The sequence below is a fragment of the Lepidothrix coronata genome, unplaced genomic scaffold, assembly GCF_001604755.1.
Source record: "Lepidothrix coronata isolate B3197 unplaced genomic scaffold, Lepidothrix_coronata-1.0 Scaffold17, whole genome shotgun sequence".
NCBI lineage: Eukaryota > Metazoa > Chordata > Aves > Passeriformes > Pipridae > Lepidothrix > Lepidothrix coronata.
Genome location: NW_016690197.1, coordinates 4045507 through 4057400, shown reverse-complemented (window position 1 = coordinate 4057400; position 11894 = coordinate 4045507). Strand labels below are relative to the sequence as shown.

At 40.0% G+C, this 11894-nt stretch overlaps 1 protein-coding gene across 1 annotated transcript in view; it reads right to left on the bottom strand.

Moving 5' to 3' along the window:
• The window catches only part of PLAC9 (placenta specific 9), an 11886-nt gene extending 1214 nt beyond the window's left edge, over positions 1–10672 (bottom strand). Inside the window, exons 1-3 of the mRNA XM_017807161.1 lie at positions 10490–10672; positions 1129–1229; positions 85–205 (exon numbers count right to left, since the gene is read on the bottom strand). Of these exons, the coding sequence (XP_017662650.1) occupies positions 85–205; positions 1129–1229; positions 10490–10547 (280 nt within the window). The 5' untranslated portion in view covers positions 10548–10672. The remainder of the gene's footprint in view (positions 1–84; positions 206–1128; positions 1230–10489) is intronic.
• Between the last annotated feature and the right edge of the window lie 1222 nt (positions 10673–11894).

The following is an 11894-nucleotide window of genomic DNA, read 5'->3' as shown; positions in this document are numbered from 1 at the left end:
GAAGGAGTGAGATCATCTTGGGCAAGAAAAGATGGCATATTTGGTAGTAACATATGTAACACTTCTTTCAGCTTAGATACTGACCATCAAAAATGTCTATAAGTGGAGTTCCTGGAACGATGGGGATGTTCGATGTTGTCTCGTTGATGATGTTGAGGAGTGATTTGACTTCTGATTCCAGGTGCTCCACTGTTTTTATTACTTTCTAATGGAAACAAGGGAGACAAATGGATAAAAGGAGGTAGTCAAAGGGTCAAGTGGAAGGAATGTGTAAACCCAATGTCCCATAATGCTGACAGCTAGTTTAATTCATATTGCGCATTGCAGGTTCAAATATTTGTTGTGTTCTGCTGGCCTCTAGTGGCACTAAGTATTAGCACTTTGTTTTGCAAGAGTTGCATTACAGCACTCCTGTATGAAGAATAACCCATCATTTGACTTCTTGGAGGGAGCTTTACATTAATTTGTTTTTGATTCTTTATTATTTCTGAGCCACCATCATCTCCAATAAAAGAATCTGTGTGGAAGATGAGAGGATCTGATGGGGTGTAAAGAAGAGGGCTGGGACTAGAGCAGAAGAAAGGTAACATTGCCATTTTAAGAACCAACAGCATGGAGTTTGGCAACTACCCAGCTGAGAATAGTTAGCTTGTATCTTGGGAGTGCTTAAGACAGCAGGGTAAAAAAACCAAACTTTGCAGCTTTCATAGAATCCCAGTCATAGAATTCATTTAGCTCTTGAGTGTCAGCAGGGGTGAGCAGAAACTCCTCCATCAGTCTTGAAGTCACCTGCAGAACCACATCTAGCTATCAGCCAGTGTGAAACTTTACCAACATCAATTCTGAGATTGTTGGATTAAAGGCACAATTATAAACATTTTAGAAAAGTCTGATATACAACAGTCAGTGATTGGTTAATCAGTTTTTTGGAATCATCAAGATTATATATTTGTAGTGATAATGGCTTTATAGATAGTTGCAAGCTATGACATCTGAAAAAAAATTGTCTGACCTTGACTAGAATAAAGTAATGAAGGGATGCTGTCTAGAAATATTATTCTTTTTCTTTGGCCAAAAGAATAGGGCAGAGGTCTGGTAAGGTTCAGGAGCCAGCACAACCCCTCTTACCTCTTCAATAATATCTAAGCGTTCGTGGATCGTATCATGTTCATCACACCAGCTTCCCCTTCCCAAACTTCCGGGTAACTCGTCAACAGGATCTGCAGCAACTGGAAAAACAGACACAGTTAAATAGCAGGAGCTTTTAAATAGCAGTCCTTGCCTTTCTGACTTCTGAATTGGAATTTTGCATGCTAAACAGCATTGTTTGTTTATGAGGCAAATGTAGGAACTGAACCTCTCGCCGATGCCCCAGCGCTTTGAGTGTCTCCCTGCCTGCACATGTCACGGTTCATTAGAACAAGGTGTTTTCTCTTGCCATGGGTGTTTTTGTTTATCTGTGCGTTTGTTTTACATGGTCTGCTTTTTTCCTACCTGTGTGGGGTAAGTTTATAGACTGTAACTCTGTCTCTGCAAGTATAAAACATAAGCGTTGGGAAGATGTGCCTTACACAGCAGTTCCTCTTGGACTTTCTTCAGAAGCAGCTGGTACAGTAAAGCTTTGAAAAGTAGCTGATTTTGTCCACTTTCCAAATGGATACTGATGATGGCTGATGATTCCTCTGTGCCAGAAAGTTGTCCCTGACAATCTGACTTTGCAATGTAAAGAGAAACAATGAAAGTATGTACAGTTGATGTTATTTGCTGACCAAGTCACTCATATATGCTGCTATACACAAAGTCACTTATCTCTCACTGACCTGTATTTACCTCTCAGTACTCATGAGCTCTTGCTCTTTGAACTTTTCATTCTGCTGGCTCTGTTCCATGAAAGGTCAGTACCTGCTGGTGTCCATGCTTTAGTGGAGCCAATTTCCTTTCCATAACTTCTGTGCAACATTCAGTAACATTTAGATTTTAATACCTGTGTAGAACTGTTGCAGACTATTTTAAGCCTCACTAAAGTGATACCGTATCTTGCCCCTTGCTCTTGTTTGAGGCTTAGAGCAGCTATGATAGTGAAAAAGCAGCAGTAACTCATTCTGTCATCATTTGATTGTAACAAAGAGAAAACTATGAGCTTGTGTTATAACAAACAGTGAGAAACACAAGAGCAGCAACTTCAGTACTGTTGTGCCAGAGCAGTGGTTTGGAACTGCTGCAGTGAAGCACTGCAAGTCTGTGCCAAGGTTTCTGGAGTGCAGGTGTCAAATGACAGCAAACACATTGTCAGGAAGAATTGTAATCATTGCAGTTTAGTGGGATGAGAGCTGTACTGTGAGTTGGAATGGCATCCTTGGAACTGGAGGGCAGGGAGGAGGAGAGAATTAAAATGTGACCTGGTGTACTGGACATTATTTAGAAATTGGTTTGGCAGAGGTTTGGTTGGGGGTTTTGTTAGAGCATTCACCAGGTGGTGGTGCTGTTAGGATGGAATTCCAAAGACTTCGTCTACTGAAGAGTGCGGATATACAGCAGGTACTTCAACAACAGCTGCTTTGCAATTGCCCTTTTTTTCTTCTTTGCTGCTCATAGTAGTGGTTTATGAGTGTTATTACTATCTAACGTAATGGTAATGAACCATGCTAGTTCTCAAAATTTTTATTTCTTTACATTTTTTTTCCATCATGACTGGAACAGTGTGGAGAGACTGAAATTGTGTTGGAAATACAGGTTACAAAAGAGTGGCCAGTCTTTGTCTACAAACCTTAGTTTTACTAATAATAGGATAATAGCAAGATCTATTTTACTGTCAGAGATGAATAAAATTTCCACCTTTCCAATACTCCCAGCCCTAGCTCTCAGTGTCAAGCCCAATGGCCCAATTCAGCTGTATGCTGAACTGCTACTCATTGTGTTGGAGACAGAACCAAGGGCAAGCAGAAGGCCCTAGCTGGGCAGCAAGTGCTTTGTCAGCAGTGTAGATTTCTTCTGTTTTCTGAGTTCTAGCTTGAGGCTTTGGCTACTCGAAAACCTCACAGCTATTTTGTTGTCTGGCTTCAGCTCTTAACCCACAGCTTTATCTCTGAGATGGGCTGTTCACGGGACACATCCGGTCCCTTGTAAATACAGCACACATCTGGGTCACTATGGTCAGGCAATTCAATCCAAGCAGTAATTTCCGTGTGTTCAAAGAGAGTCACATGTTGCTTATGAGCACTGCCCTTCTCTGTATTGCAGCTGGTGAAAGAAAATGACACCATATGCCTTTGGCACTGACCTTACTCCAGCAGCATCTCTACCCACATAATAGTAACAGTCACCATGTAAAGGAAGTGAAGAATGGAAGGCTGCAAGCCATGTAAGCAAAAGACTAATGGCATTTTAGGATACTTCCGTGTGCTTGCTTTCTCAAGGTGCTGAAAAAACTTTAAAATGTAAATTGGAATTTTTGCTTGCCTATGTTTCGAATCACATGCATAAATACAGAAAACTTTGGTAGTAAGTTTTAAAGCTAACCACTTTTAAAAGTGAAATGTTCTTTGTATGCCATGTAAATTACATATTTAAAATGTGTGGGTGTTCGCAACTTCTGACAGCTTAGGCAAGTGTGTAGGAGGCATATTTCAAGGTCTTAAATCTCTCATTTGAAACTTAATAGATTATTTCACTCAGACAGTTGCAACATTTCAGTATGGCAGAGAGAACATTACCTTTCAGTTAACATCCCATCTGCAAATCTCCCCCCGATGTTTCCTGCAAGTGAGATGTTTAGTTAAATTCTTGAAGTCCATTCTATTTGATATATGGGTGGTTATTTTCCATCAAGAACCAGAACTGTCTTGTTCAAGATAAGAAAACCACCTGGGCCTTTTTTCCTCTGATTAAGTCCTCTGTGCTACCCTAATGATGCCCATAAATCTGGGTAGTTCTAGCTGCCCTGTGCTGTGATGCAGTCAAACACCAGCAGGGAAATGGAGCATCTCTGAGCTGGTTGCTAATAAGGATATGTTTAATAGAAGAACATGCTTAAAGTTTGAAAGTAGCATGATGAAGAGTAAGGATCTATGTACAATGGTCAGCCTGACCATACAAAACCTGATCTTAGAGCACGGGATAGATAGAGCAATGAAGTAAAAATCAAAACAACCTTAGCAAACAGGTTAAGAGCAGAGGCCTTAGACTGATAACATCTCTCAGTTAAGCTCCTCTGCCTCCTGTACATTTGATATATATTCCCCCACCCCCCCAAGATATTGCTTCTACATGCTCCCTAAAGGTGTCCCCTTCTAGGACTGTCAAGGTTCTGTGTATCCAGATGCTGCTAAGTGGTTCATTTTTATCATCCAAGCAGTTGCTAATGGTAAACATCAGAATAAACCTGAGCAACTGTCTCTTTTGCTGTCATTTTCTGCTGTTACTGGGACCAACAGCACTGAAGTGTGTAATCATACAGATCTGGTAGGTCTTTATAAGTATCCTTCCTAATGACACATTGGTGGTCAAACTGAAGTTACAGGCTTGATCTAGAGATCGCTGGGTTGGGTTCATCGGTCTGTGTGACAGAGAAGGTCAAGGTGAGTGACCACGATGTTCCCCATTGGCCTTAAAATTGGTAAAATTCCTTTTGCCTCATTCTATGATCAGTGTGGTTTTGAAAGTTAACTGCGAGTTTGTGTTGTGCTCAGTGGGGCGGGAGGGGTAAAACAAAGCAGGCTACAATCCAAGAGAAAGGCACGTGAGATTGAAACAGGAACCAGATGGCAAACGAGGAAGCCTGAAAACATGTGATAGAGCAGGGGGAATGAAGAACATGTACAACTCTTCAAGAAAACATACTTTGCTGTGTGTTCTTGTTTGCACTGCCTTAGGTTTAGCAGTATCATTTCATTCCTGGAGCATATAGCATAAGGTGGCCAGGCAGCTTTTGATGAGAAAATGAATGGGAATCATGAACTCAAGGTCATGAAATGGAGTACCAGGCTCAAATGGTGAACCCACTAACCAGTTTGGGAAGAATGCAACAGTGCTGGATTCCACTTTAATATGTGCACATAAGTTTGAAATGTTAGCTCAAGAAATTACACAGTTTATAAAAGTGATTGGTGAAGATAACTTTCAGCTGAATTCAGGAAAGGTCCAATTCCTTTAAACCTGAGTTGATACTTATACTATCAGTACTAGTGCTTTCAGACCGAAGACCATGTTAAGCCAAGACTGTTGGTCATATTTCATTTTGGGGGCTGTTCTTGAAGGCATCAAACTTAGTTTATGTCAACCCTTAATTACATTGACATCCTTAGATATGGAAGTACTGAATTAACTTTCTGTAGCACTCCTAGTTTCATTCACAGTGCCTGAATTCATTTTAAGCTGTGTTATATATAACTCAAGCCATATAAAATTTTGTTGTTGGGACATCAAAAATAATTGATTTGGATAGCAAGTGTTTTATGGAAAATGCTTTTAATGCACAGATACCCTTCAAGTTCTTATCCACTCAGGAGCATATCTTTAACTGGACATAGAGTGTCTTTCAGGCTGTAATCCATAAAACACTAATGCTTAGCTGTGATTTAGGCATCTGTGAACCTCTTTTTACAGTTTAGAGTCTCTATTTCCTCAAAGATAAAGGAATTCTTGCCTTTAGTAATTGCATTAAAGACTACAGGAATTGTAATAAATATTTAAAAATGTCTTAGCAGCTTATACACTGCCATAGGTTACTATGTTTCACACTGGGGGTGGCTGCATGGGTTTGCTTATATCTACATGCAACTATATATGTGTATACATGTAAATATTTTAATGTACACACACCATTGTTAGGTTCTAGCTTTTATGGCAGAACTACATCGCAAATTTCATACAGGGTAAATATGGTCTGTCTAAAGTGGGAGATGGAAAGTAGGCATTGTATATTAGACAGAAAACTGACAGTAGAAAGATCTGAAATTTAAGGGTTGTGGTAAGATTGGTTTGTTTAGGGTTTTTTTAAATTATTTCAAGAAGGTACATTGAAAATGTATGATTGGGGATTAATCTGTAATCTGTATATTCACTGAATACTTCAACTGCTGCCTAAATGCCAAGTTGTGGAAAGATTTCAGACATGGAAGAAAATCCAAGGGATTTTCTGCTATCCAAGATTCATGAGCCTCTGATAACAGAAGCGTCTTGAAATAAGTGTCCTCCATGAAATTAATTATTTTTAATGTTCATTTTAGAAGCTAAATAACCATATCAGAAAGTCAAGTTCCAGACTTCCAGACTGGTTCATACTGTGTTTATTAAGATGTAGAATATGCTACTATGAATATTATTTCAGGTCCTGGATCGGTTAAGATTGTACTTATTTTAATTCTTTTTTTCCCTGAAAGAGAAGGACCAAAGGGGAAATCTCATGCATTGTGGAATGTGTTAGTGAAGGTGGGGCAGGTATCAGCCTACCAGTTCTCACATCTCTAACTAGTCTGTCCCATCCATCTATGCGTGAGATGTCATGATACAATGTCTTCTGGTCCTACTGTGCATCACTTGTGCTTGTGAAATATGCACAATCAGAAATGGGACCTGTTAGAAGTTGTTGTTTACATATTTCTGTGTAAAACTATCTCATTTGGAGGAAGCTTTTGGTATAGTGACCCATGTAATTCTTATTTCATAAGGGAGGTTCATCTCTCACTTACCCAGCAGTGGAGACAGAGTGCACAAGGCCAGGGATAGTTCATGCTGCCAGTGGGCACTGTTTTTTTCAGGCACATCAGAAGCTGGGCCCCTGCCGTGGCTGTCTGCCAGAAGCAAAACTGCCACTTGAAAAACTACTTTCCTCTTTCTGCTGTGTGACCATGTCTATGATTTTAAGAAGCACTTAAGTTTTGTATATTTTCATTCAAAGGAAGAAGGATAGCAATTAAATGTTCCTGTGAGGGAGCTGTTGGCTTGGAGTATGATTCCAGCATGACGGTCTTCTGAACAAGCAGCCAGGAATATCCTCTTACACTTGCTGCTGCAATGGAAAAGGACTACAGGGAATTGGATTGATAAGAGATGTGAGCAACGTAATTTGCAGGTACGTTACTCTAATTCATGGTGTAACTTACAATGATGCTTTGGGCTGCAAAAAAGTTTGCCTTTATTATGTGTTTATTTCTGTGTGAAAATACATTTGTCATGGAAACTAAAGCTAAGTGTTAGGAAGATTATAGCTAGTAGCTGTAGAAGACTTCCTTGTGTGTGGAGAAGGGGATGAGCTGTTTTAGGAAGAAAAGGTGCTCTGTCTTAGTGTACATAAAGAACCCAAGTTGTGTAGAATTAGTGAACTTAAGGCTGGCTTGAGAGTGGAGGACGTGAGATGCATAAATATTGGATGCCACCGTCAATTTGAGGGTGACCACTGTATCAGGGAATAAACAGTTTTTCAACTTTGAGGACATGGCTTTTGGTCTGTGTTTAGTCATAGGAGCTACAGTCATGGGGAGTGGGTAAGGCGAGTCTGTGACTTATTAGTCAGCTCTATGATTGTGTAGTTTGCATATGGCTAAGTCATAGTAGTAGAAAGAGGTAAGTACAATGAAATGATATTGTAGTTTTTTTTCTAATACTTAAGTCTAGGAACTTTTTTGAAGATATTTTGTTTGGCAGACAGTTCATGTGTTTTGCAACAGCTCAAGAAGTAGAATAGTGAGTGAATATGTACATATGTACGTACTAAATCTTGGCATTCATGGCCAAGACTCACAACTGTTTCAACCAGAGCAGATCAGCTGCATTTGTGAATAGAGCCACATCCTGAATAGCAGGAGTCCTGTATTTCTAAACTCCTGAGTTTTTTTGAAGTTTGGTATTAACTTTTGCTTTTACACATGGAGGTTACAAAGTCCTTGGAACTTAATAAATTCCTTTTACCTAAATGTAACAAATCATAGGGTTTTACAGATATGTAAAATCTGTAAAAAGGCTCACTTCTGTAGAGAACCCTATCTTCAGATGTTTCATGGTCTTAACAAACACACCTATTTCTTGGTACACTTTGTTGTGACAAGCTTTATGTCTCCTTCCTAGCTGGATCTCAGAGATGAGTTTTGCAAGGACTGTAATCCTTGCATTGGAGACAATAATGCTGATAAGTTTTTGCAAGGACAGAAAACACCTACAGTGTTTATAGTGTTATAGTGTTTATAACCTACAGTATAGGTTATAAACCATTACTACTTTGTTAGTAGAGAAATATGAGTCCAAGTATGATTTAAGATAGGACACCTAACATAAATTTTTACTGTGGCTTTAATTCTACAATGCATTGGTTTAATCTCCTGGAGACAAAATGCTCTTCTGTGAGAAGGCAAATGGTCCATTTTAGGGAAAAGCTGACTGTTCTGAAGGGATTTTTTTTCTTTTCAATTTCTAGGCAATGGTCTAGCTTATAGATCTTCCCAGCTTTGATACTGCATGTAAATATCAGAGGATTCAAAATATCCTGAGAAGTCATAACATGTTAGCTGAAGAAAAACATGAATACGCTTGTTTTACTTTAACTTGTAATTAAAACTGAATGAAACTTCTGCTGTTTGAAAGCAAATCACAGCACAGTGTGGAGTATAGAGCAGCAGTGCCTCCACTGAGGCCCTCCTGTTGCTGCCTCTCTGGCAGAACACTCAGTGTTTGGTTTGCTCAGCTGAATGGTACATGTCAGTGGGGCCACCCTGTGTGCCAGGTACTTGTTTACCTGAGGACTCCAGGTCACCTCTCTGCCATGGATAAACATGGAGCAAAGACTTCGCTGTTGGGGCGTTTTTGTAAGAATGGAAACACGTTTCAGTGGGGCAGGTATTGTTCCCCAGGCTACATTGTACACTATGTTTGGGCAGCACGCCACAAACTAACCCAGCACCAAGAGCAAAGCACTATGAACTGTGGCCATTAGGCAGGAGCACGTGCATCCAGAAGGGCCCCTGTTCCAGCCTCTTCTCCTGAATGATTTGGAGGCTGAGCTCTATGAATATGAGGTTGTTTATATTAATGGCTGAATTAAAATGTAAATTCTGATTTGGCCAAATCTGAATAATTTCTAAGAGGAACCTGCGGGAGTTAGGATGGGGGGATCTGCAAGGAAATCAAAAGTTAGGTTTCCCACAAGCCAAAGATAGCAAAGGGAAAGTGGGGATGATTTTCTTAAGCCTGTCAGCCAGGTAGGGTGCTCCTCTGGCCATGACAGACATAAAATTTTCCATCTTACATGAAGTATACCATTGAGACAGCAAACATGATTCCCTGACTGAGTAGCTACCATCTGGCATTATACTGGGTATTAGTCTCCACTGCAGTTATTATTCAAGTACTATTCTGTTTAGCTGGATTTTGTCTGAGTTTGCTAATGATTTTAGCTTAAAACCATACTTTTTTGGGGAATAAACCCAAACATTCTTCCAGGGGTTTTTTTTTTAATTTTTATTTAGTTTCACATTTATTTTGGTGAAGCTTGCAAAACTCACAAGAGGATAATGAATTCTTGTGGAGTGAAAACAAGAATGCTTTTGCTGGGGCATTGATATTTCAGTTCATCGCTGATAAACATTACAAAGCTGGTTAGGTGGGAGGGAGTCAGGGCAAGGAAGAGGACCAGGACTTGGGGGAAGAAGGGGCTAACAGTTTTTCAGGAAATGTTTTGAATGTAATAGGATCTTACTACCCTGCCATGAAATACAGCCCTTGTGTTGTCACGAAGTAGGAGCAGAGGGAAAATAAATCTGGGCCTCAGCTAGAAGAAAAGATATAGTACAAACAGGCTGGGAAGCCGGGTTTGTGGTTACACGGGGACTATAAACCCTTGAACTAGCCAAACTGAATGGTCACACTAATCAGTGTGATTACGGGTTATTCCAGCACTAATCTCGTGTTAATGAAAGTAGAATTCAGATGCAGGCTTATCAGATGTTCTGTGTTTATACTTTGTACTCCCAAGTTATTTGGAGAAGGCATTAAGTGCCTCAAAAATCTCAGGAATAAGTAACCCAAAACAGAAGAAAGAAAAATGTGGTGCTGTTACCAGTAAATTTTAAAAGAAGGGTATGAATAAAGGAGAATCTTTCTCTAATCACCTTGAACTGCAATCTCATTTCTGAGTGGATTAGTTAGTATGTTAATAAGGTTGCCAGAACAGTAATGATGGGGATTCAGAGCACTGGCTGCCACACCTCAATGTAGTTCTGAATTTCTGAAGATACGGTGGTAGTACCTCCTGTAAGAAGTAAAAAAATCTCTACCAAAACAATATGCCTACAGGATGGAGTTTAATAGCATAAAAATTGAGTTTTTCCTGTTAAAAACAATATTTCCACAGAATTTTGACGCATACCTGTGTCACCTTCTATCATATAAAACCAATACAGTGAACAATTATTGTCCTCCCTCTCCCACCCCATGCAAAGGATTTAACAATGCTACGATTAAGCTGTAGTTTCTGCTTTGCAAGTTCAGAATCACTTACCTAGAAGATTTTGCTCCTGCAGGACTAAAATAAATGCCATTGCCCAAAGGAAAAGCATGGTTTCAGCCTCGCTGGGCTCTGCTGCAGTTCTGGTGGAGAGCCCTGCAGCCTCCCTCCCTCCCCAGCTGTGTATCCACTCCTCATCCAGCCGTTCGTGCTGAGGTTTAGCCAGAGTTAGGCGGAAATATGCCCAGACTGAGCCAAGATTCTTAAGCTGTTCTCTGCTGCTTCCCTCCTTTTAAAAAACACCCTTCCAGCTCCATGCACAGCCCAGCTATCCAGGCAAGCTGGCAGTGGTCCAGTCTCCCCAAAGTTGTTTTTTTACCCTTGTATTTATTTACCCAGACTACAACTGGAATGCAATAAAAAGCTTTCGATCCTATAAAATACAGCAAGTGGGGCAAGGAAAGGAAGGGAGAAAGGAGAAGGAAGGGGTGCTGGTTATTTCTTTCCCGGTAGGTTTTCATCTAGGGCAGGGAAAGCAGGAGCACTGGAAAACACAGTATCTTTAGATCTTGTGAGCTTACGAATTTGCTCATTTTGAAGAGTGTGGAAACATCTTTCTTGGGCAGTACATGGGAGGTGGCATGTCTGTGATGCTTTATGTTTGGAGATTATCATAGGAGCTCCTGAGGAGCCATTTGAGCTCTCCTCAGTTTGGCAGATTCTTGAAATAGGTTGGGCTTTGTAACATCACGTGCAAAAGTAGCACTGCTAATGGTAGTCTGACAATGTGTGTGATTTTTAGCAGAATCTTAATTAGATGTTGTTTTTGTCTTGTGGGTTCCTGGGTGCTGACTGGATAAGCATTAACCTTTGACCCCTCTAGATTTAAGGTATCTCCTTCCAGTATTGTTTCTCATATTCATTTGAGTTACCTTTTTCAAAATGTTGGAAGGAAAAGGTGAGAGGCCATTAAGGCATCCTACTTTATCCCAAAGGCCATTGTCCAGGATAAACAGTGTTTTAACTATTGAAAACAAATCCTGCAAACTAGAACAGATTTCTTTGGTCATTACCACCTCCCAAACAGTCAGAAAATCAAGTTATTTGAATAACTGAAAGTGAACCTGTAGATATGCTATCTTAGAGTTCAAAGTATAATCATCCTCAGGGACTGCCATAACAACTTAGGTTGTGAGCTCAGTTGCAAGGCAAAATAGCCTTGGTAATAGAGATTCTGTGATTGGAATTTAGCTGGTAACTTGAATGAGACACTGAGCAAAACAAGGCACAGAACAACTTCGGTGTTTATTGAGCTCTCAGGGTTGGTGTGAATGAGTTAACATTTTTATGAAATGAAAATTAAATTAGCTATGAAAATTGGAGTGGCAGTGTTTTTCTGGGTGTTTTGGCTTAAATCACTATGTAGCAATACTGCGATTTGAATTCTTGTTTTGAGAAT